The 24,866-nt window shown below is 44.8% G+C and overlaps 1 protein-coding gene across 4 annotated transcripts in view; it reads right to left on the reverse strand.

The window, feature by feature from the left end:
- Positions 1 to 274: 274 nt before the first annotated feature.
- Positions 275 to 24,866, reverse strand: part of BRINP2 (BMP/retinoic acid inducible neural specific 2) — a 159,135-nt gene continuing 134,543 nt past the window's right edge. For all 4 annotated transcript variants that reach the window (XM_070474040.1, XM_070474039.1, XM_020879726.2 and 1 more), the window contains exons 6-8: positions 23,147 to 23,383; positions 20,230 to 20,452; positions 275 to 18,194 (exon numbers count right to left, since the gene is read on the reverse strand). In XM_070474040.1, coding sequence (XP_070330141.1) covers positions 17,078 to 18,194; positions 20,230 to 20,452; positions 23,147 to 23,383 — 1,577 coding nt within the window. In that variant the 3' untranslated portion in view covers positions 275 to 17,077. The remainder of the gene's footprint in view (positions 18,195 to 20,229; positions 20,453 to 23,146; positions 23,384 to 24,866) is intronic.

The following is a 24,866-nucleotide window of genomic DNA, read 5'->3' on the forward strand; positions in this document are numbered from 1 at the left end:
TTTTGAAACTCACTACGTTGGAGGAGAGAGAAACCAAGGGCCCCGAAGACACAGGGTTGAGCCTACATTTCCCATAGAACTTTGAAGAGTCTATGAAGTTCCCTTCATTGACAAGATGTTAAGGACAAATAATAGTTCAGAGGCTTTCACAGCACAATATAAAGCTGGTTACAAACATTCATTCTAGTATTGGAAAACTGATACGTCTTCTTAATGAAGGAAGAAATTTAAGCAAAAAAGAAAAAGTGCAATGCTGAATGAGGAGACAAATCAATGAGCAAAAAATAAATGTTTATATATATACATATATATATACACATACACACACACAAAATACACAAACACATATATAAAAACTAGGAACAAAAGACTTGGAAGACAACCCACAAAATAAAATCAGTTATTTACACAATCTTGCCATGAATCTTTACCCATTTAAAATATATTCAAATACTTTGTATTTTGTAAAATGTCTTTTTAATTTTGTTACTCAGTTTTAATGTTTCATTATGATCTTCTTTTATGTTTTATTTATTTTTTTTACAACTAAATAACTTTATGTCCAATTAGTTGTGGTGAAAATATTTGTGGCAGAAATGCTTACAGTAAAAATGCTTCTGGCAAAAATACCTGTAATGATCACACCCAGGACCCCTATTGCCAGCCAAGTATCTTTTGGATCCAGCCAAGTGGATATTTTGTGATGGTACTATAGCAGCAGAGTATTTTCTTTTTACTTTAAAAACCTATCCTGGGGGGAAAGAAAGCACTCTGAATGTCTAGAATAAACAACTATAGCTGCAAGGGTGTGGAGATGCCAGTCTAGTAAGATACTGTGAAATGCAGGCAGTGGTCCTGATTGGTTGATAATAGAGATGTCATTGTAACAGATGCTGTGATGTGCCACGGAGTTTCCCTCTTCAGGGTTGATGATGTATCCCCTTGCTTCTTGGAGTACTAAATGCTGGCTGCTCACAGATCACAGTTATGCCTCTCACTCGGAATTGCCTCCTCCCATGCACAGCTCCTTCTGGGTAACCTGTGGCCAATAACTGTCTACCTAGAGATTTAAAAGCCTGGCTGTCTTACCTCAATTTGGGACAGCTCTGAAAGGCCATTCAAGCTCCAAAACTCCTCATAGAGTCTGCTTAGGTCTCAGTTGAAAAGTGAAAGTGTTAGTTGCTCAGTCCTATCTGACTCTTTGTGACCCCATGAACTGTAGCCTGCCAGGCTCCTCTGTCCATGGAATTCTCCCGCCAAGAATACTGGAGTGGGTAGCCATTCCCTTCTCCAGGGGATCCTCCCAATGCAGGGATCGAGCCCAGGTCTCCCCCACAGCAGGCAGAGTCTTTCCCGTCTGAGCCATCAGGGACAATCTCATCATAATTCATCTGCTGCTCCTGCTCAAACTTTCCGTCTTCACTTTCTTATATATGTATCCCTCAAGAACTGCTCCCATTAAAGCTTCTGCATGCAGCTTCTAATCTAGGAATTCACTGTTACAAAGAGCAGTTGTAGGAAACTGACTTTCAAAATGGGTTCTGGAGATAGGCCTGTCATTGGATCTCTGGCAAGGAGAAACCCATCACTGGTAGTAGATAAGAGCTGAATTTACCCCTGAGATGCTGTGGCAGTACAGTTGTTAGAATCAGGGAAATATCTGTGCAATTGTTAAGACGATCACCAGCAGTAGAATGATATGGGCTATCCATAGAAGGGGATACATGCCCTGGTACAGTGTTTCTCATGATTGAAGGGATAAGGGAAATGTAATTATGAGGACCATGGAATTGGGTGGCTGTTGCTGAGCACCATTGATTTTTGAAAGATAAATAATGACAGGCTCAAATGATTAATCACCATTTCAAGACAAAACATGAAAGCTAGAGGGCCTTCTTAGCGGCACTTAGAGAAATTCTGGTCTCTTACAACCAGAGTATGTAGCAAGAGAATAAAAACCTAGGCTCAGGACTTGATCATTAAAGTAGCAGAGATTCAGATTGGATTGAATTCTCAGCCTCAGTAAGTCTCTGTGCCAAATACAGGGCCTAGTGGGGAAGGATGCTGAGACTTGAAATGGGCTAAGTAGATACAGTAAAGACCTTGACTTGCTGGGCCTTCAGAAGTCCCCTCCTCCCCTCTGCCTTGTTAGAAGACAGTATCCCTGCCTTTGCTTGAAGATGTTGCAGAGACCACTTTATAAGGCAATGCTTGCCTGCCTCAGGATCACTCCCAGCACCCCTCTTGGCAACCAATCCAATAAGGAAGATTCAATCTCAGTAAACCAGGCTATAGATGTGCTAAGCCTGCTATAGAAGAGAAAGGGCATATTCCAAAGGATCTGTAAGGTATGGCTAATTGGTACTTGTAGTAGCTGATACCAAATGCATGGGATTGAACCCTAGAGTCCTGGATCTAGAAGGACAGAACATAAGATTAGATAATCAAAGCTTGTCAATACAGGAACAGTCTTCTTTTTACATGATTTGACACCCTTGTAAAGACCTAAGAGATTATCATTACACAGACTTTGGGACTCTGGGAGAAGGCGAGGGTGGGATGTTCTGAGAGAATAGCACTGAAACAAGTATACTATCAGGAGTGAAACAGATCACCAGCCCAGGTTGGATGCATGAGACAAGTGCTCAGGGCTGGTGCACTGGGAAGACCCAGAGGGATCGGATGGGGAGGGAGGCGGGAAGGGGGGATCAGGAGGGGGAACACATGTAAATCCATGGCTGATTCATGTCAATGTATGGCAAAAACCACTACAATATTATAAAGTAATTAGCCTCCAACTAATAAAAATAAATGGAAAAAAAAAAGACTTAAGAGATGTTACCAACCTATTGCTAGAAGGACTTTCAGTTCAGTTCAGTTCAGTCGCTCAGTCGTGTCCGACTCTTTGCGACCCCATGAATCGCAGCACGCCAGGCCTCCCTGTCCTTCACCGACTCCCAGAGTTTACTCAAACTCATGCCCATTGAGTCGGTGATGCCATCCAGTCATCTCATCCTCTGTCGTCCCCTTCTCCTCCTGCCCCCAATCTCTCCCAGCATCAGGATCTTTTCCAATGAGTCAGCTCTTCACATGAGGTGGCCAAAGTTTTGGAGTTTCAGCTTTAGCATCAGTCCTTCCAGTGAACAGCCAGGACTGGTCTCCTTTAGGATGGACTGGTTGGATCTCCTTGCAGTCCAAGGGACTCTCAAGAGTCTTCTCCAGCATCACAGTTCAAAAACATCAATTCTTCAGTGCTCAGTTTTCTTCACAGTCCAACTCTCACATCCATACATGACCACTGGAAAAGCCATAGCCTTGACTAGACAGACCTTTGTTGACAAAGTAATGTCTCTGCTTTTTAATATGCTGTCTAGGTTGGTCACTAAAGAAGGACTTTAGGATCTGGAAAAAGGCTAGGCACATGTATTGTGAAGTAGAAATGCTAAAATTTCCATGGAGTATATTGAAGGAACAGATCAAAAGTTTCAAGGAAGCTGGCACATGAGACTTCATATACTATATAAGGTTGGAAGCCCACCTGTTGAATATGTTCCATGAGAGGGCCTGAATGATACTCCAAGTGTCATACCAATAAGGAATACACTGGTGAAAGTCAGATCAGCTTAGTGATGACAGTTCTCTATAGATCAAGGCTGATGATATGAGAGGCTACTGTAGAGCTGGACTTCCTAATAGCCTAACTAGACCCCCAAACAATAAAGGTTCACACTGTGACACTCAAACCCTCTGAAGAAAGGTAGCTGCAATTATTGTAATGATGAAAGATGCTCATAGATACCACATTATGTGGCAAAATCCAAGGGTCTTTGGATTGGGCTGGAGAGGGAATTTAACTTCCAAAGAGCTATGGAAATATTAATGGGAACTTGATGTTTTCAGAAGAAAGTTAGGGGATAATTAGACAAAGGGGATATTTCTTAGTTAACATACAAAAGGTATCTAGGATGGATGATAGGAGGGGTGCAGGCAACTTCTTAAATTACAATTCTTGTTTATTTTGTCATTTCCAAACTTTTTTTTTTTTTTTGGTTGTGCTGGGTCTTCGGTGCCATGTGCAGGCTTTCTCTAGTTGTAGCAAGTGGTGGCTGCTCCTCATTGCTGTGCACGGGCTTCTCATTGCAGTGACTTCTCTTGTTGCAGAGCACAGGCTTTAGGCACATGAGCTTCAGTAGATGCAGCACACAGGCTCAGTAGTTGTGGCTTGTGGATCCTAAAGCACGTGGGTCCTAGAGCACGTGGGTTTCAGTAGTTGTGGTGTGCAGGCTCAGTAGTTGTGGCTTGTGGATCCTAGAGCACGTGGGTCCTAGAGCACGTGGGTTTCAGTAGTTGTGGTGTGCAGGCTCAGTAGTTGTGGCTTGTGGATCCTAAAGCACATGAGTCCTAGAGCACGTGGGTTTCAGTAGTTGTGGTGTGCAGGCTCAGTAGTTGTGGCTTGTGGATCCTAGAGCACGTGGGTCCTAGAGCACATGGGTTTCAGTAGTTGTGGTGTGCAGGCTCAGTAGTTGTGGCTTGTGGATCCTAAAGCACGTGGGTCCTAGAGCATGTGGGTTTCAGTAGTTGTGGTGTGCAGGCTCAGTAGTTGTGGCTTGTGGATCCTAGAGCACGTGGGTCCTAGAGCACATGGGTTTCAGTAGTTGTGGTGTGCAGGCTCAGTAGTTGAAGCAGCTGGTGGGCTCTAGATTGTGGGTTCAGTAGTTAAGTTATATAGGTTTAGTTACTCTGCAGGATGTGGAATCTCCCTGAGTCCAGAGATCAAGTCCATGTCCACTGCACTGGCAGGTGGATTTTTATCCACTGTACTACCAGAGAAGTCCTCAAGTTTCCAAACTGGAGTCAGTTCTCAGAACCAGAACACCAAAGGCAGAAAGAGATGCTGGATCCCTGTGAAAAGAAATCATGCAATTGTGTTCAGTTGAAACCTCCTCTAGTCCTTCTCTCAGGGGCCATAGCTGTTTTACTTATTGACAAGCATTTGGTAGACAAAAATACCCAAAGTCTTCAATATGGCAAAAGAGCCTTTCTGTTAGAGTTGAATTCAGAGGTCAATTTGAGGATTCTGTATGTGCCAGAGTATAAATGAAATTCTGGAATCCTTAGTCTGGCTCACAGTGGGTCTACAGGATTTAAAGGTATACCTGATGGTCATCTGCTGGTATAATTGAAATTAGCATGCTTGGCATTTGGCAGAAATCCTTGGATTTGGCATTCATTCTTTAATCCATAGAGTAAGAAATATAGGGAAAAGAGCGAAGGCAGGAGGAGAAGGAGATGACACAGTACGAGATGGCTGGATAGCATCACCAACTCAATGGATATGAGTTTGAACAAGCTCCAGGAGATGGTGAAGGACAGGGAAGCCTGGCATGCTGCAGTCCATGGGGTCGGACACAACTGAGTGAGTGAACAACAATGAAATATAGTAGTAAAACCTGGACGGAAGTCTCTGCAACTTCTAGTCAAGCCAAGATAATAAATAAAACAATGATATTGCAACCTGGGGAGAATAGTAAACATTAGTGTTATATTAAAAGAGATAAGGAATACAAAGGTGACGGTCTGTGACAAATCCCCATTTAATTCAATAGAATGTCCCACACAAAAAGAGAATGAATTGCAACTGAATGATGTAGATCATGTAGTGGCTCCAACTGCAGCTGCTGCCCCAGATGTGATTTTAGTAAAGCAGATTAATATAGCCTCCAACACATACTAAGTGGCCATTGATCTGATGTGTGCATTCTTTTCTATCCCTATAGGAAGAGGACCAGATACAGTTCATATTTATGTGAGACAGTCAGAAGTATACAGTTATGGTCTTGTGTCACTTTATATTAATACTTTGACTCTCTGTGTTATAATATTGCTGGTAGGGATCATGTTGGCCCATTATATTGACAGTGCCATGCTAAGCAGACCAGATGAGCAAGAAATAGCAGGTATGTTGGAAGCCTTGGCAAATCAGATGTGCGCTGGAGGGTGGAGATTAAAACCTCAGAACCCCAGCACATTAATGAACTATTTAGGTATCCAAAAGTTTGGATCTGAAGAAAGCGAGACCATCCTCTCCAAATTAAACAACAAGATATTATATCTCCCACTACTAAGAGCGCATAAATGTTAGTAGCCTTTTCAGGTTCTAGAGGGAGTGTATTCCATCCCTGGCAGGACTTCTGCCCTGTTTACTGAGTGACATTAGAATAGTGTCTCAGTCAGGAAAACTCATCAGAAGGGCCAGGCCATGTACATTGGTCTTGACACTTGAGCCATATGACCCAGGCGACCCCATAAGACTAACAGCATCTATGGTGGGTGAAGATAGTGTGTAGAGTTTACGGAAAACCTAAATAGAAGAATCACAATGTGGACCTCTAGGGTTCCGAAGAGAGCCCCTACCATCTACAGCAGAGGACTGTCAGCCTTAGGAAGCGGTTTCTGGTGTGCTAATTGACTTTAGCCAGTACAGAGCTTCTTGCTATGAGATCCCAGAGACACTGTGACCAGAGCATCCGTCATGAGCTGGATTCAGTCAGAGCTGCCTAGTCCCACAGTAGTCCACTCTAACGTGGATGTGGTACATCCAAGATTGGGAACAAGCAAAATTAAGAGAGCACAAGTAAACCAATTGAGTAGGTGTCCAGAGCCAAGTGGCATCCATCAGCGTTGCACTAGTCTACTTTCCATAGCTCACATCTGTGGCCTAATGCAAGGCCTTTATGACCAGATAACAGAGAAATTAAAAGGCCAACCTTAATTTGTAGGGTGGTGGTGATAGATCGTGATGAGGGCAAATCCTCTTAGTGAGGAGAATTTTGATGTCAGGTGCAGTCAATAGGTCATCAACTTTTGGTACAAAGAGAAGTGGTCTGAGATAAAAATGTAGAGAAACTCATGGGTAGTCATGAATGGCATGGTTGGTTGGTCACAGTCCTAGAAGGAGAAAGATAGATCAGAGACAAAGAAGTCTAGAAAACAGGTGTGTGGATGGATCTGTAGAAGTGAACAGGAAGTGTGAAGGTTTTTGAACTATGTATTAATGCTCAGCAGAGAGCTTCTACTATGGAAGAGATACTAAACATTTAGACATATGAGTTGGTCAGCTGGTCAAAGCCAATATCTGTCATTTGTCACTCTAGCACTGGCACAATGGCTGCATGAACTAAATAGTCATGGGAATAAGTATGGAGGCTGTGTGTGTGGTTTCCCATGCTGATCTGGTCACTACTGCTGTTGAATGGTTCTTGGAGGCAGCTCAGAACTTTGAAGATGGGCTAAGAATATTGATTATTCTCACTCTTTCATCATGTTAGCTTTTGGATGCATTTGTGTAGGTGTGCTCAATTGCTCAGTTGTGTCTGACTCTTTGCAACCTCACAGACTGAAGCCCACCAGGCTCCTCTGTCCATAGGATTCTTCAGACAAGGATACTGAAGTGGGTTGCCATTTCTTCCTCCAAGGGATCTTCCTGACCCAGGGATTGAACCTGCGTTTCCTGCATTGGCAGGCAGATTCTTTACCACTGAGCCACCTGGGAAGCCCTTTGGATGCATTTGTGTGCTCACAAATAGTGCTAAGAGTGATATATTTTTCTATAGACCAATCTGACTCTGCAGTAAAACAATTTTCTCAGGTGCTCCCAGTAGGATCATAAAGAAAAAATTATTTTGCCTTCACAGGAGGCAACAAGAACAAGAATGCATCTTGACAGGAAAAGCAAGAATGCATTGGCTGAAGAAGAATCATTAAAAATGAGGGGCATAGTAAGAGTACGTTTGAAGATGATATGCCTTTGTAAATAGAAAATTCTGAAGAACCCACAAAAAATTAGTTAACTTATTAGTTCAGCAAGGTTTCAGGTTGTAAGATCAATATATGGAAATCTATCTTAGTTCTATATATGGTACAAACACTGAACAATCCAAAAACAAAATTAAGGAAGCAAACCCATCTATAATAGCATCAAAAAGAATAAAATATTTAGGAATAAATTTAGCAGAAGTGTGAGAATTTAAGACCAAAACTATAAAATATCATTAAATTAAAAATTTAAATGGAAAGACGTTCCATATTTATAGACCAGAAGATTTAATGTTGTTAAGATGGCAATACTGGGCAAATTGATTTACAGATTCACCACAATTCCTATCAAATTTCAGCTGTATTTTTTATAGAAAATGACAAGGTGAACTTCAAAAAAACCCAGAATAGTCATAATATATTGACAAAGAAAAAGTTGGAGGTCACACATTTCCTGATTTCCAAACTCAGTACAAAGTTACAGTAATGAATGCAGTGTGGTACTGGCATTAGGATAGACATAGAGATCAATCAAATAGAATTGAGATATACATATACGGTCAATAAATAAATTTTTAGCACACGTGCTAAGACAATTCCATGGGGGGAAAAGTCTTTTCAACAAATTTTGGGACAACTGGATACACACATATAAAAGTATAAAGTTGGACTCCCATCTCAAACTATATACAAACATTAACTCAAAATGGATCAGAAGTCTAAATGTAATAGCTATAAGAGTCTTAAAAGAAAACACAGGTATAAATCTATATGACCTTAGATTAGGCAGTAGAGTTTTAGATACGATGCCAAAGCAACAAAAGAAAAATCAAATTGGACTTCATCAAAATTTTAAAGTGTGTGCTTCAAAGGTTTCTCTCAAGCAAGTGAAAAGAAAATCATACATATTATATGATTCCATTTATATGAAATGTTCAAAATAGGCAAATCCACTGAAACAGAAGAGAGATTGGTCGTCGTCAAGGGTTGAGGTTCAGGGAGGAATGCAGAGTGACTGCTGACAGTTACATGATTGCTTTCTTGGCTCAGGTGAATGTTCTGGAATTAGAGAGTGGTGCTTGATACACAAATTTTTGAATAAGAGCTACTGAATTGTACACTTTAGAGAGGTGAAATTTATAATATGTGAATTACATCTCAATAAAGCTAGCATTTTATTTTAATATTTATTTATTTGGCTGTGCCAGGTCTTAGTTGCAGCATATGGGACCTTTGATTTTCATTGCATGATGCAGGATCTTCTAGTCGTGGCATGTGAGATCTATCTAGTTCCCCAACCAGGAAACAAACCCAGGCCTCCTGCATTGGGAGCATGGAGTCTTAGACACTGAACCACCAGGGAAGTCCCAGAGCTGGTGTTTTTTAAAAAAAAAAAAAAAAGAATGGAGGGCAGGAGGATGGGTCTGGAATGTGAACATCAGGCTGACTGTCACTGTGTCAGGAATACGTGCCTAAGCTCATGGTGCTATCGCTTCTTAGGTACCACTTTCCCCACCTTTCTGTCTATCCGCATATGTCTTCTACTTCTAACATAACTGGAGGAGACACTCTGCCTCCCTCATGTCTGTATCTAAAAATATTATGGTAGTACTATATCCTGGTTTTCCATCACGGAATTCAACTAGGAATTGATAGAAGTGCATTTAAGATGTACTCTTTGAAAGAGATGGTCTAATGGGAATGTTAACTAGCCATTCTCTCTGATGCTTCAAGCTCTATCATTCTAATAATTTATATCATCAGAAACAAGGTACCTGGGCCATGTAACCTAGTCAGCACAGGCATTTTGGTGATAAGTGATGTTATAATATTATATTCTCTGCTTTTTTTTAGAGGATTTATCTAAGAAATATGTTTGAATGACTTATCTATGTCTGCCACAAAACTGTCATTGAAGACCTTTCTATTATATTAGCCAGTGACCCTGATGTAAGGGCCCCAGATGATAAATTTCTCTGTTTTGAGGACAAAGTGTCTGTGAGTAGTATGAATATTTCTTTTACCTTTCCTTTGCTTCCCTTTCCTTTTCTTTCCTCTAAACATGGAAACTGTCTAATGCAATATGTGCTGTGGGCTTGGGTTTCCCTGATGGCTCAGCAGGTAAAGAATCCGTCTGCAATGCAGAACTTACAGAAGACATAGGTTCGATCCCTGGGTTAGGAAGATCCCCTGGAGGAGGAAATGGCAACCCACTCCAGTATTCTTGCCTGAAAAATCTCATGGACAGAGGAGCCTGGGGGGCTATGGTCCATGGAGTTGCAAAGAGTAGGACATGACTTAGCAACTAAATGATAATGCACATCTAATGCAATTTGTGCTGTGAGCTTACTCTACCCTTTATAGAATTTACACACTTATTTGACCATCACAACATCCTATGATATACACACAGTTATTGCCCCTCTTTTACAGATGTGCAGACTGAGGCTAAAACAGATGAAATGACATATTCCGCCCTTCACAATTGTAAATGACAGGGATGGGATTTGAACCAAAGCAGCCTGACTGCTGGAAGCATGCTAAGTCCAGCTTCTGCTTTCACTTAGCTGTATAGCCTCTTCCACATTTCATTCTATAATTCATCTGCAAAATTTTTGAATTAAGGGAATGTACATACTAAATACATGGGTGTTTTTAACTCCCCACTTCTCCTATCTGAAAATGCTCAATAAATAACACTGATTTATGCATTCCTCCAAGTTTGAGATCCTTGGAAGAATGACCCTACATAAATCCTGGTGGCTGTTTTTATTAATGATGCAAGGGCAGTAATCACACAGACTGGAGGAGAGGAGGACAGAATTGAAAAGCAGAAATAATTCATTTTATTTCTTAGATTAGGTGCCTGGAGGTGGCATGGCACCTTAGCAGTCTAACGTCTGGGGCCTCTGGGTGCTTGCACATTGCTGCTGCGGATTTAATCATCTCATCTGATGTATATTTCTGTAGAGTGACAGGTACTCCCTATCCCACTTCTGAACAGATTTACTCTGATAGGCTTGGGGGGGAAAGCCTTTTACTCAGCCAGCATGATTCAGCCAGTCTGTGAGGCTGCTTACCTGTAAATACATTCACAAGCAGGCTAGCTCTCAGCCCACAGGATTTTGATTTAGTTAAGTTTCCTTTCTCCTTTCTCTCTTATTTTTTTTTCCCTTAGACTACCAGTATATATAGGTCAGGCATCTGCCTCCTAACCAGTTGAGAGATTAAAGGCTAAGGGAGCTCCAAGATTTTCATAAGCAAGGTCATCACACCATTGACCCTTTGCTTCCTTAGCCCCTGTTCTTTCTTGGAGGCTTTTTTTTTTTTTTTTTTTGAGTTCTGAGCACTGCAGGAGGATGACAGACATCCTTTCTAAAAGAGTGCTCCTCCAAGGGTGATCTTCAGCTCAGCAGCAGCACCTGGGAGCTTCTTAGAAGCACAGAATCTGGGCGCTTACAGACCAGCTGAGTTCAAATTACAGGTGAATCATACACACTTTAAAGTCGGGGAGCCTTGATTTTAGCACTCTCCACTCTCCAGGGGAGGAGGCATCTCCTCCACCAAACAGATCTCCCAGGGCAGTGCTGTGAGTGTCTTGGAGTGCGTAACAAGCTGCTGACATGGGGCTCAGGAGCTGCAAATAAGGGCAGCAGCGAGATGAAGTGTGAGCCTCCAGTGAGGCTCTGCTTCTGTCGTTGCTCTTCTCTGCCCTCTGAGAGGGGAGGTACACGTTAGGTGCTCAGTCTTTGCCTCATAACTATGTAGATCATCCGGAGACCTGGAGTATTGCTTCCATAGTTATAAGAAGGTTCATAACAGATGTCACCCATGTGTCATCCAGGAAGGGATTTGCTCCCTTCCTGTGCTCCATCAAGACTGCACGTCTCTACTAGGGAATGCACCACTGTGATTGATTCATGCATCCCCATCCCTCACTTTATATTGTGTGATTCTTCATGACCCAGACGAATATATAAAAGGAGGAGGAAAGAAAGGAGAGAGGGAGAGAAGTAATGGACTTGAGTTTTAGAGAACTGAAGGTACACAAATATCCTGGATGTTGGAGAGTATGGAATGAAAGTATGCTGAGAAGTGAGTGTTCAGAAAGAGAAAAAAAAAAAAAACCTTAAGGAGGTAGGGATGAAGCTGTTGGTTACAGATAAGGGAGCAAACTAAGAATTAAGGTCACTTAAATATAAGTGTGGAGCCAACATGGGAATCCAGGTCTGTCTGATGGATGGCTTATGTGTCTTCTGTATCACCCTGCTTTGAATGTCGTAAAAGGCTAGCCCTAGAAGTTTTCCCCAGTAGCCCCAGAGCACACCCAACTCCCTCATCCACAGGGACACAAACTCCCAGAGAGGTGGAGTGACTTGTCCACAGTTACAGAACTGGCTGGTGGCAGAACCAGAATAAGAAACCAGAAGAAAGGTATGTGTCTTCAGCCTAGTCATGCCACCTGAATTTCCCCATCTTATCTCTCCAGATCTGGAGTGCAGGCCTTAGTTTTGTGTCTTGGATGGCCCCTTCGGTCCACAGTCTCTTGCTCTTCCTCTGCAAGAAGCAAGGACTCTTGGTGTACAGCAGAGTGTTGCCATGGTGATTATATAGTTTAAGGCCTTTGGAGGTTAGTGGTACCCAGATGCCTTTAACCTTTACATGGAAGATGTTTTACAGAAACTATCAGATTTGTAAAGATATTCAAAGTCTAATTAGTGACAGGATGCTGTAATTAAAAACCACTGAGCTGATAGAGTCATCAGGAAACTAGAAAGTTCACCCCTCCATCTCAGATGGAAACATGTCTGCTCTGTGTTTAGAGCTTCCCAGGGGAGAAACTTCAGTCTTTTCTCTCTCACTTGTTATAGCCACTGCTTATTTTTGCTAGAAACAATCCCCGGGAAAGATGTAAGGATTCTTTCACTTCTTTACTTATTCTGTCTGTGCTGGGTCTTCACTGTAGGGTACAGGGGTTTCTCTAGTTGCAGTGCATGGGCTTAGTAGCCCTGTGGCATGTGGGGCCTTAGTTTCCTGACCAGGGATCAAACCCACGTTCTCTGCATTACAAGACAAATTCTTAACCACTGGGCCACCAGGGAAGTCCCATTCTTGCCTCTTCAGTAGTCCTCTTCTGCTTTCTGGAAAATGGTCTTTGCTTCTCCATCCTCATACTTCCAAGCCCTGAACTGGGTCCTTGTCATCTCCCAAGATGCAGATGTCATTTACTGGCAGAGAGAGAGGTAGAGAAAGCAGATTCGACTGCTATTCCTAGTCCTGTTAATAGATACAACCTTGGGAAAGTTCTGTCACCTCTTCCTCATGTCAGAAATCAATAGACTGGATGACCTCTAAAAAACTTCCAGTTCCAAAAATCTAACCCTCTAGTTTGCCACTGAGCTAAACTTGACTATTTCTTCCTCAGCATATTTTATTTTTAGACAAAACATAATAGCAAAAAGGTCTCTTTTGTATGTAAGAGAATAAACTTACATGATGAAATTACAGATATTAGAAGTGCTATTTTTGGGCAAGACACCACGTAGGCAATGTCTTCTGGCCACTCAAGGCAGTTCTGCCCATCATGATCACAGTTTTCATATTTAGTGAAATTTAGAAAAATTTCACTGTTTTCATATTTCCTATCAGGAACCAGATCTGAACTATATCTGATACCCAGTATTAGAAGCAATCTTCATTTCTGTTTTTTGGCTATGGATGCATGAGTATGCATTATATTATCAGCAGAAGATGTTAAATATATAATTTAGTATTAGTGGTATTAGTCTCAAGTATTAGGGCAGATTAGCATTTGATGTATTAGTTCTTCAGGGGTTACAATTAACACTTGAATTTCCAATTGTTATATCCACTAACTGAATTGTGATTTGACTTTTAATTCCACAATGAGTTCACCAGCATTGACAACCTAGTACTGATTAATTAATGACAATTCTTTATTTGCAACTGTGTCTGAGACTAGGTAAGTCACATCCTCTGATTATTGTAGACTCTTCAGGCAAACATTTGGGGATGGCCTTTCCTTATTATGGCATTTTTCAGCCTAGCTCTCTGAGAAACACATACTGAAGTCAAGCCTTTAAAAGTCTTGTAAGAAAACCTACACATCCTTTACTCTCCCTCTTCTTCCCACCTGCCTTCTAGAAGCTGAGTCTTTGGTCTGCTGCTTTGATCCAAGCTCTTCTATACCAGGTACCCCATCACTGTCTCAGAACAGAGGCATCAGGCATCCATCACAGATAACAGCTGAGTAGGTCAAATATAAAATTGTCTACAACTATAATCAGTAATGGCTTTTAGGACTTCTATCAATATGGTGCTTACTTCTTGGCTCAGATGGACACTCCTAAATGCTTACCAACCTGTAATAGTACGTTTGGGCTTCCCTGGTGGCTCAGTGGTAAAGAGTACGCCTCCCAATGCAGGAGATGCAAGTTCAATCCCTGAGTCGGGAAGATCTCCTGGAGGAGGAAATAGCAATCCACTGTAGTATTCTTGCCTGGTAAGTCCCATGGACAGTGGAACCTGGTGGGCTACAGTCCATGGGGTCACATAAGAGTCAAACACAACTTAGCAACCAAACAACTAAAACAAATACTACTTTTAGATGGAGTTGATACACTCAGCTTCATGGTTTAAACCTTGAAGCAGGCAAGATGTGAAAATTTTTGTAACTGAATGCATCTATTTTTAAAACCATGTCACACCAGAATCTTCCCAGAGCTTTCCTAAGACAAGGAGTCTGAGATAAGGAGATGGAGCATCCTTCCTAATAACCCTGTAGGTGGGCTCTTCCCTGGTCCGCTCTCCAATTCAGAGACTGAGAGCTGAAGTCTCCCCTACCCTCAGCTGGGACACTGGCTCAGGTGGGACATGAGCCCTCGTGTACTGACTCAGTTCCCACTGGGACAATGACCTTCATGCTACTGAGGATCCAACTGCTAATTTTGTGCACAACATTTTCTCGATTGCTGTCCTCCACACTCTGAACATTGCTATCCACGATGTGCCTTTCATTTGTGGGTGAAACCCTCTGCCCACCCATTCCTATGGCATGTAGACAACCAGACTCTCCTATCTGCCTTACACCTCTCAAACCCCATCCAGGAAGGCTATCAGAGCCTCACCACCAGTTGCAATCCCTTTCTCAACAAAAGCACACTGCTCTGGCACATCAACACCCCCACTGATGAAAATGACATCTGCTGGTTCCATGTTCCACAGAAGAGGAACTTGATACAAACTCCCTGAAGCAAGCAGTGATTGAAGCATTAATAGGCACCCAATACCTGCATTAGTCCCCATATCATTCCATCACTCCAGATTTCTACACTAAAAGCCTTTAGGGGAGTTGTAAAGAAAGAAATGCCCTAGGCTGCTTATGTCTACCAAGGATTTCAGGTCTTCTTGGATTGATGGTACAGTAATAGAATGCTGAATTCTTCTCTCTATACAATAATAAATGTAGATGGCCCTGGGCAGAGAGACATGACCATCCTTTCTGTCTCCCAGTTCATTTTGTACCAACCAAGATGTACCAGAGGTAGGGAATGAGGTACTTAGTATGTACCTGGTGACTTTTGCCTGAATAAAATGGGGGTTGTCATGCCTACGCATTGTACTTGGATCATGTGGAGAATAGACAGGGAATTGGTTCTCCAAAAGATTTGCTATGAAATGCTTCTCATACCACCTGAGGGAGGCACTAAGGGAGAATGATGAATTATTCTGTGTGGCTTATGTCAAACCTGCTTTTTAGGCTGGGGAAGTAGTCATCAGACAGAAGGGAGAAAACCAAGGCCATAGCTGCATGGTTCCTGATTTTAGCAAAGGGAGATCCCAGACCATAAGATGCAGAGCATGGAAAATTCTCCTGATGTCCGCAGCATGGTGGCCAAAGGGGAGCTCCCCCGCCCCCAGCAGGCATCTACCCTAGACCAATGGCTGCAGTTTTCCTGAAAAGTAAGAGCTTTCATACTCTTCTCCTGACAGTGGGTAGTCTTGGTTCCAGGACCTGTGTCAGCCCCCGCACCTGGGATAAAAGGTGTGGGATGAGCCAGATAATTCTCTGGCAGAGTTCTGCCTCACTCCATCCTTTATCGAATCTCCATCTCAACCTCTCTCTCTGTCTCTCTCTCACACACACAGTCAAGCCAGACATGCCTTCACCTGTGTGTTCACTAATCACCCAGCCTCCTAGCAGCAATATCCTCCATCCATGGGACACCCACATGTCACACACAGAGCAATTTTTAACAATCCAAGCAGCCCAGGAAACTATCCTTTTCTTCTTTTCGCTCTCATTTTCCCCCTAAAAAAGGTCTTTTTAAAAAAATATATGTATTAAACCAGGTCAGTTTTACCTCATAGGTTCATGTGGCTGGAGCTGATTGACAAGAAAAACAATCACAAAATAAATATTTTTGTTTTTTCTTTTTTCTTAAAAAAAAAAAAAAAAACAACAACATTTCCCTATACATGGTCTCTAACTTGACAGAGCTGCTTTCTTGGACAAAACAGATGCTGTTGGAAGAGGCGCTCTGGCTGGACCATGAGCAGAACATGGAGACAGCCAGGCCCTGAAACTGGGGAGGTCGAGGAGGCAGAGGAGCTAAGGGAGCAGGTGGGAAACAGCTGCCTGCCCGCCCTGGGCGGCCCTCTGGGTGTTGCCTGCTTCCCAGGGGAGCCGCTGGAGGAGCAGTCCGTGTCTGGAGAGCTCAGTGGAGGCAGCGTACAAAAAAGAAAGAACCAACGTGGGGGAATCGTGAAACAGCGCCATTTTAAGAAATCTGGTTAAAAAGAATACAAAAGTGACCCCACAGAGGGGGAGGCAGTGTTCCTACCCCTCCCGGTGTTGTTCCGTCTTGCTCTCTTAAATGGTAAGAATCCCTTTCAAGGATTTGTGTGTTGCTGGGTTTGGCTGGTTCTTTTACTGGATCTCTCCCTTGGCCCCTCTCCTTCAACTGCATTCATTTGAGAAAGCACCGACTTTACAGCTTCAGGGCTGCTGAGTGGTCGCCTCCTGGTGCGAGTGTGTGTGTGTGGGCACGTGCACTGTGCGTGTGTATAGTGGCTGTTTCTCTCTCTCCCGCCTGCCTCAGTCCAAGCCCCGAGGTCCCATCTGCTGGGTGCTGACAGTCTTCAGGAAGCACCCTGTTGGCACTAAGGTGAGGGCTTGGATGATCTCCACACCCTGGATTCGTGGGTCCCTTCCCTGCCCGGCACTGGAGTGGGTCCCCCATTAGCTACAGAGTTTGCCGGTCTCGTATTCCACAGGGTTTGGCAGCTTGGAGTTGAAAGCCCTCAGAGAAGACTGGATCCTGCCCACCTCATTGTTGGCCAGCTTGAGCCGATGCCGGAGCAAGCAGGAGAAAAGGTCAAGCCGGACCTTGCCAGGTGGAGAAAGCTGGTTGACCCGGTCCCTAAGCTCGATGAGCTGCAAGAGGGCAGAGTCCTGGGAACCTTGCGTGTATGGGTAGTCTAACTGGAGAATTAAGTCCCGGATGGCATCCGGGTCAAAGGGCAGGCTGTAACCAAAGACCTGCAAGGTGTTGATTTTCATGTAGCCCAAGTTCTTGGAGGGATCGGTCATCTCCAGGGGCTCGTAGTAGATTGTCTCATTGGAGTTGTCGTCCAGGGACTTGATTCGGCTCCGTAGGTAAACGTGGACCGTCTCAAAGAAGGTCTTCCACCTGTTGCCCAAGGTGATAGTCCAGTTTTGGCACTGGGCGGCTGCGTCCACATTAGTCCTCTCCCAGTCGGGGAAGCTGCCCTCACTCACGGGCATGAACCAGCTCTCAGAGTGGCTGCCCCCGAAGGGGTTGACGTAGATGGCCATGACAGGCTCCAAGGTGCTGTTCTTGGTGAGGCAGATCTGCAGGGACAGGGCCAGCATCACGTGCACCAGGCCAGGCTTGTACTTGTTGCTCTTGAGGGTGAGCAGCATGCGCTTCCTCCAGGACGGGTCGAACCAGCTGCCCAGACGCATGTCGTTGCTGATGAAGATGGAGTGCACCTCGATGCGGCTGTCCCGCTTCTGCAGCAGGTACTTCAGCTCCAGGTCCTGCAGGTCCGTCTCCAGCCCCAGAAAGTTCTCCAGGGACTCGGCCACCTCAGGGCGGCACAACCCCTGGGCGAGCACATAGCCCGGGTTGCAGCTCCCGCAGCGGGTGCTGTTGTCCGGGGCGCAGTGGGCACAGGCGGGCCCTTCGCCCAAGGCACAGGGGATGGGGCCCTGGCAGGAAGACTGGTCGTAGGGGCAGGTGCAGCTGTGGCTCTGTTCCAGGAAGGTGCCGGGGAAGGTGCTCTCCCCACAGTAGAGGAGGGACTGGATACGGTTCCACCAGTAGGGCAAGGACCTGTGGGAGAGGAAAGAGAAATGAAACAAGAGTCACAGGAAGCCACACACTGCTGCTTCCCTGAGGGTGCCAGGAGGCTGACTAATAGGGAAGTTGATGAGGCAGATAAAAGCCCCAGGTCCTCTGAATGATGGAAACCCTACTGTACCACTTTGGGATGACCAGCAAGGCCTGGAGCTGGGTGTCTGATGTTTCAGCATCAGAAAGGTCTGACATCAAATTTGCACTCATCCCTCCCAAGTACCACCTCATTCCCTCATTCAAAAGCCTACAGAAGCGCTCAGAGTCTTCGATATCCAATCTCGTTTTCAGCCTCTTATGAAGATCTTCCAACAACTGGCTCTCCAAACCTCCCAATGATGTGCCCACCTCTTTCCCTCTTCACAATGTAGATCTGTCCTTTCTAGAACTCTCCCATCAAGGACAGGACTTCTCTATGGTTGGCTCCCTTTCTTAAGATTTAGATTTCAGTTCTTATGATACCTCCTCAAAGAGGTCTTCCGTGACTCCCCTTAAAAGCACCACCCAGCCCCTCTCTGTCATATCATACTGCTTTGAGGTGATCCACAGCCATGATCAGTATCAAAATGGATTCTGTTTGTTTATCGTTGACTTGTTCAGAGACGGCTCCCCTGCAAATGCCATGAGAGCAGGGACACTGCATTCTTCACCAACACATCTTCAGAAACTAGGATTGTTCCTGGTGCCTGGTAAGCATTTCCTAACTATTTCTTGGGGGAAAAAAGAACCTTTCTCAAAAGCCCTTGCTGCTCTGTCCTTTCCACTCATGTGCCCCTTGTCACCTGTGCCTCAGTTAGAGGTGCACCTCTGGGTTCCCGAGAGGGCAGCACCCTCTCCTGGAGCGCTCTGGCTCACAAGCACCAGACCACTTTCATCTCCTCCTGGACAATCTGGTCAAGACATCCTTCTCCCAGGTGGCTTTTCTCTTAGACCTTTGATATTATCAGGACATGTCTTTGATTTATGTTCTTCCCTTACTGCTCAGCTGGTAAAGAATCTGCCTGCAGTGTGGGCAATCTGGGTTCGATCCCTGGGTTGGGAAGATCCCCTGGAGAAGGAAAAGGCTACCCACTCCAGTATTCTGGCCTGGAGAATTCCACGGACTGTATAGTCCATGGGGTCACAAAGAGTCGGACACAACTGAGCGACTTTCACTATCACTAACATGAATTTGGGCTTCCCAGGTGGTGCTAGTGGTAAAGAGCCTGCCTGCCAATGGAAGAGACGTAAGAGATGCCGGTTTGATACCTGGGTCAGGATGATCCCCTGGAGGAGGGCATGACAACTCACTTCAGTATTCTTGCCTGGAGAATCCCCATGGACAGAGGAGCCTGGCAGGCTGCAGTCCATGGGGTCACAAGAGTCGGATACAACTGAGCTACTGAGCACACAGCATGAATTCCCATAGCTGCTGCATAGTAATAATTTTTTAGTTTTGATGTTCCTATATATTTATTATGTCTTCCCAATTAACAAGTACCCTCCCTGCGTAATCTTAGGCCATACGAGGTAGACTCAACAAAGGCTTGTTGAATGCATGTGTGAATGAGCGATGGATGCTTGAAGGCCAGTGATGACCCAGCCCCCTCTGTTCCTAAGGACCCAGGGCCTCAGCTCCCTTCACTCCTGTGAGTCAGAGTAGAGCTGCTGTTGGAAATGATCTACTGTGTGTTTCTCATCACACATAATCAGTGTGTGAGCTTTAACTCCACCCTTTCCTTTCCTCAAAGACTTATTAAAATGGAAATGAGTGAGTGAGAATGGGAGTATTATTAGAGTAACATTCGAATTGACTATAATTTATATAAAAGTAAAATTAGCTTCTCTCTTTTTTTTTCACTTCAGACACATCTCATAATTGAGAATGAAGCGCAAGTAGGTCAGATAACAGGAGCCTCTGAAAGGCTACATGTGGGTCAGCACACCCAGCTCTGCCGTGTTGGACAGGGGCCCTCCAGGGCCCCGGCCACTGTTGTGGGCAGTGTGGCTCTGGCTCAGACACGGGGGTGCTCACCTCTCCTTGGGCAGACGGAAGCGGGGCTGCCGGTGGCAGCGCTTGCAGAGGTTGAAGAGCCGGCGGACGATGCGATGGGTCTTCTTGAACAGCACTCGCAAGCTGGCTCCCAGCTGCTGGTAGCGGTGCTGGAGGCTGGTGTCCACTGCCCAGAACTGGGAGATGGCTGTGGAGTTCAGGAATCTGTCATCTGGCAGTCGCTTCAGCAGGGCCTGGAATTCCTCTGTGGGTAAGGATACACGGGCTGAGCTGAGGGGGTGCCCTTCAGACCCTGGGTGGACAAGAGCCCCCCCTACCCCCAAGACCCAGCTTGCCCATCCATCACTGTATGAGGCAGGAGGCTTCACACCATTCTCCCAGGACTTTTGATTTCTTTCTTTTTAAACAGCTTTATTGAGAAATGATTGACATACCATAAGATAAGGTTCCAGGATTCTTCCCCCTCCAAACTATCTCTAACATGCTTCTGAATTTCAAAACACATCTCTGTCACCACCCATGTGGCCAGTGACCTTCGGCGCATCTCTTTTGCCATTAATACCTCCTTATAAATTATGCACAACCTTCTTGGATCACACCACAGCCCCCTTAGGGAAGGTGTGAGGCACTGGTTAAGGTGAGGGTGGGCAAGACTGGCAAATGTGGGCACAGAAGATGGAACACCCACCTCAGAAGCCTTAGAAGGCTTTCAGTTTCTGAGACCAGCCTCTCCCCCCAACATCCTTCTCTCTGACTCTAGCACATCCTTCCTCTCTTTTGAGATTCATCCCTTGACCAGATTAAGGACTTCCTGTAGCTCAAACAGTGAAGAATCTGTGTGTAGTGCAGGAGACCAGCGTTCGATCCCTGGGTCGGGAAGATCCTCTGGAGAAGGGAATGGCAAGCCATCCAGTATTCCTGCCTGGAGAATCCCATGGACAGAGGAGCCTGTCAGGCTATAGTCTGTGGGGCTGCAAAGAGTTGGGTATGACTGAGCGACTCACACACACACTTTGGCTAGATATGCATACTTTTTTGAAGTTAGTCCAGAAGCAGAGTGCTTTCTGGTTCTTAGCTCTTACAAGTCTGACTTCCCCTCAGAGCTTCCTGGGAGCAATGTGTTTTCTGAAGTCATGCTCAGATCTCTGTCCACAAATCTGCTTTTACTTAGGACCTGCAGCCATCAGGTCTCCTGATAGGTCCGAATAGCCCTCCTTCACTCATTAGCAGAAACTCATAATGCTGAAAGCCCAAAGTCCTCGCCTACACACTCAAGCATCCCACTACCATCTCAACTACCTACCCATACTACCAGCCTGATGCCACCACCACTGGTCCAATGGAGCCAGGGTTGCTATTCTCCTCAGCTACTGAATACCTTGTCTAAGACGAGCTGGCAGTGCCTGGGTCCTCCATTCATTCTGATTTCTCCAGCCCCTGGTTCTTCATCCCCCACCCAGATGACTGGAAAAATCACACCTAGTAATGACATTAACAGCTAGTACATGCATAGTTCTGCTTATAAAACACTTAAGCATACAAAACGGCACAGAGAATAACAAAATGAACTCCCACAAGTCCACCACCTAGATCTTGCCATCTTGCTATATTGAATTCAGATTTTTTTGAAGAAATAGGCAAAGCAAATATACTTGAAGGCCCTAAACTTCCCCTCTGTCTTTATCTAGATATAACTACTCTCTTGAATGTTTTCTTTATCATTATCATATATTTTTTAACATTTTCTATGAATACATTTATCCATGAAAATACTAAGTATTGGCTAGTATGGTTTTAAACATCAAGTAAATAGTACTAAATATGCATTATGTTAATAATTTATTATATTATATTATTATATAAGCATTACATAAATATAAATATGTATATAACACATAGCCTTTTTCATTTGCCTTGTTTTATCCAATATTATTTTCTGAGACATATCCACATAACTATTATTCACGTAGTAGTGAAATGTATATCATGCAGAGTTCTTCATAATTTTATCCACATTGTTCCATATGAGTCATCCATCCACCGATTACTATCATTTTCCTACATTTACAGATGAAGAAATGGAGGCATTGAGTGGCTGCAAGGCTAAATCAAAGTCCTACAAAGGGTCAGTAATAGAGAGTACTAGGTCTGCCCAAGATGTTACAGCAAAACAGAGCAGAATGGATGGCTTATAAACAACCAAAATGTATTTCCAGGGGCTGGAAGTCCAAGGTCAAGAGGCTGTGGCTAGGTTCTGGTGAAAGTCCTCTCCTGGGCTGAAAATGGCCAAATTCTTGCTGGGTCCTCATGTGGTGGAAGAGGTAAGGGATCTCTCTGGGAACCCTTTTATATGAGAGTGCCAGTCCCATTCATGAAGATTCTGCTCTCATGACCTAATCACCTCCCCAGGCCCTCACCTCCTAATACCATCACCTTGGGCATTAGATTTTCAATATATAAATTGGGGGGCGGAGATACATTCAATCCATATCACAGAATAAGAACTCAAAACCCAGTCCTCTGAATCTAAGTCTCAAGGTGACACTGATATCAGTTATACTTGCACTAAGCAATCACCAGCATGAACTAGTGACTCCTAGAAACATGCTATGCACCTCACTCATTCAACAAATATTCACTGTGCACCTAACATGCAGGCAGTGTGGAATCTGTGGCAAATAAGATAGATGAGGTCTATGGCCTTGATTATATTTACCTTAGCTTATTAGGTCCTTGAAATGCATCTCTTTGGTAGGTATTAGGTCTATTTGCATATACAACAAAAGAAAACGACTGAGACTTGGGGCGGTGATATAACCTGCTGGAGGTCACAGACCAGTGACGTGGCTGAGTCAGGAACCAAGCTGAGTGTCCCGTGGAGTACCTCATGGCCTGCTCCCATTCACAGGGAGGAAACCTGGGCCAACCCACTGCTCACCTGACTCCTCGAACTGCCGGTTGTGAGTCGCCCAGGAGTCCTGGATCTGCAGCAGGCTGTCCTCCATGGCCTGGATGTCGGCGTCAGGACAGTTGCATTCTGGAAAGGTGGGGCTGCACTTGCACCAACAGTCATTCCCCTTGCAGATGAGCTCACCCTCGGAGCTGCAAGTGATGTAGCTGAGCGCAGCAGCCACGAAGCGCTCACGCAGGTACTCGGGCAGCAGCACCTGCAGGCCTAAGGAAAAGATGTATCAGGGAAAACTGCCTGGCAGGACCAGTGGGTACTCACTTTCCCACACCCGAGGCTGCAGAGTCCCCGGCTGGAGTTCTGCTGACGTGAGCATCCTGGGTTCCAGGATGTGCACCCCAGGCCTGATCCTGCTAAGCTGGTTGGGGTAGAGGGTTACTGCTACCCCTGTGGCAGATGGGGTACATCAAAGCTCAGGGCTTAGTTGAACCCTCACATCAGCCAAATTGAGAACATGCCTATCATATGAACGGGCTTCTTGGCTACACATCAGCATTTCTAGGATGGAAATATGATGGTATTTCAGATAAAGGAAGAGCTTAGAGTCTTCATGGGGGTAAATCATCAAGGCTTGTTGGACTTTTTGCTCTGCCTCCAAGAGCCATTCTATCTCTAACTTCTCTGAGATGAGCAGCGGGCCTCCTAGGATATTACTAAATGCTGACCCTCCTGGGCCTGCCACCTTAGCCCTGAAGACCAAGGAGGCTGCCCTGCTTAGGAGGTAGGGACAGGTGTTGTGGGTATGTAGTGGCCAGGTATGACACCAAGTAATACTTCCCATATATGACTGCAGGTAACACTTGTGGTCATACTGAGGCTCTTACAGGTGAGGAAGTCCAATCCTCATGAGCACAGTGGTCTGCCCAAAGCACAGTGCTAGTAAAGCCAGGTTGTGCCCTTGTCCCCTTGGGTCCTACTGCACAACTGGGACTGGCTGCCCATCTCACGCTTTCACTCTTGAGGAGATTTGAAAGCAAGGTGGTGGTAGATGCTCCAAGTTAGATATGAATGCCTCTCAGCTCTCTTTTCTAATTAGCTTCCTCTGGTCTTGAATATAATCCACTCAGTTACTCCAAGATTCAGTTTTCCTACCCATCTGTGGTGCCTGCTTACAAAGTCACTTCAGTCATGTCTGACTCTTTGCAATCCTATGGACTATAGCCCACCAGGCCCCTCTATCCATAGGATTTCCCAGGCATGAATACTGGAGAGGGTTGCCATGCCCTTCTCCCAATCCAGAGATCTAACCCATGTCTCTTGTGTCTCCTGCATTGGCAGGTGGGTTCTTTACCACTAGCACCACTGGAGTGGTGGATATTGGTTTATCAGCAGCAGGATAGACTCCTAGTTGGCTTCTAGCCTATGAAGAGGTGAATGAATCATAGGCACACCTTGGGATGCAAGCTGGCCAGGTTTGAGATCAGACCCACAGGAGGCTCCCTGAATAGGGACCCTAGGAGACACTGTGCCAGGAGAGTGAGGGACAAGAGGACTTCTGGATGGGATGGGCTCCCCTTTCATCAAATATCTGCCGGCTCTTTATCATCACACCCTTGACCTTGGCAGGAAATCAGAGAGTGCAAAGGATGTATCCCGGTGTCAGCAGACCTTAAAATAAAACTTAGAATTGCAGCTGCAGTGGATGTTTGTTGCTCACGTTTGAGATCTACTCCTGTCCAGAACTGCTCCT

The sequence above is a fragment of the Odocoileus virginianus genome, chromosome 11, assembly GCF_023699985.2.
Source record: "Odocoileus virginianus isolate 20LAN1187 ecotype Illinois chromosome 11, Ovbor_1.2, whole genome shotgun sequence".
Classification (NCBI taxonomy): Eukaryota; Metazoa; Chordata; class Mammalia; order Artiodactyla; family Cervidae; genus Odocoileus; species Odocoileus virginianus.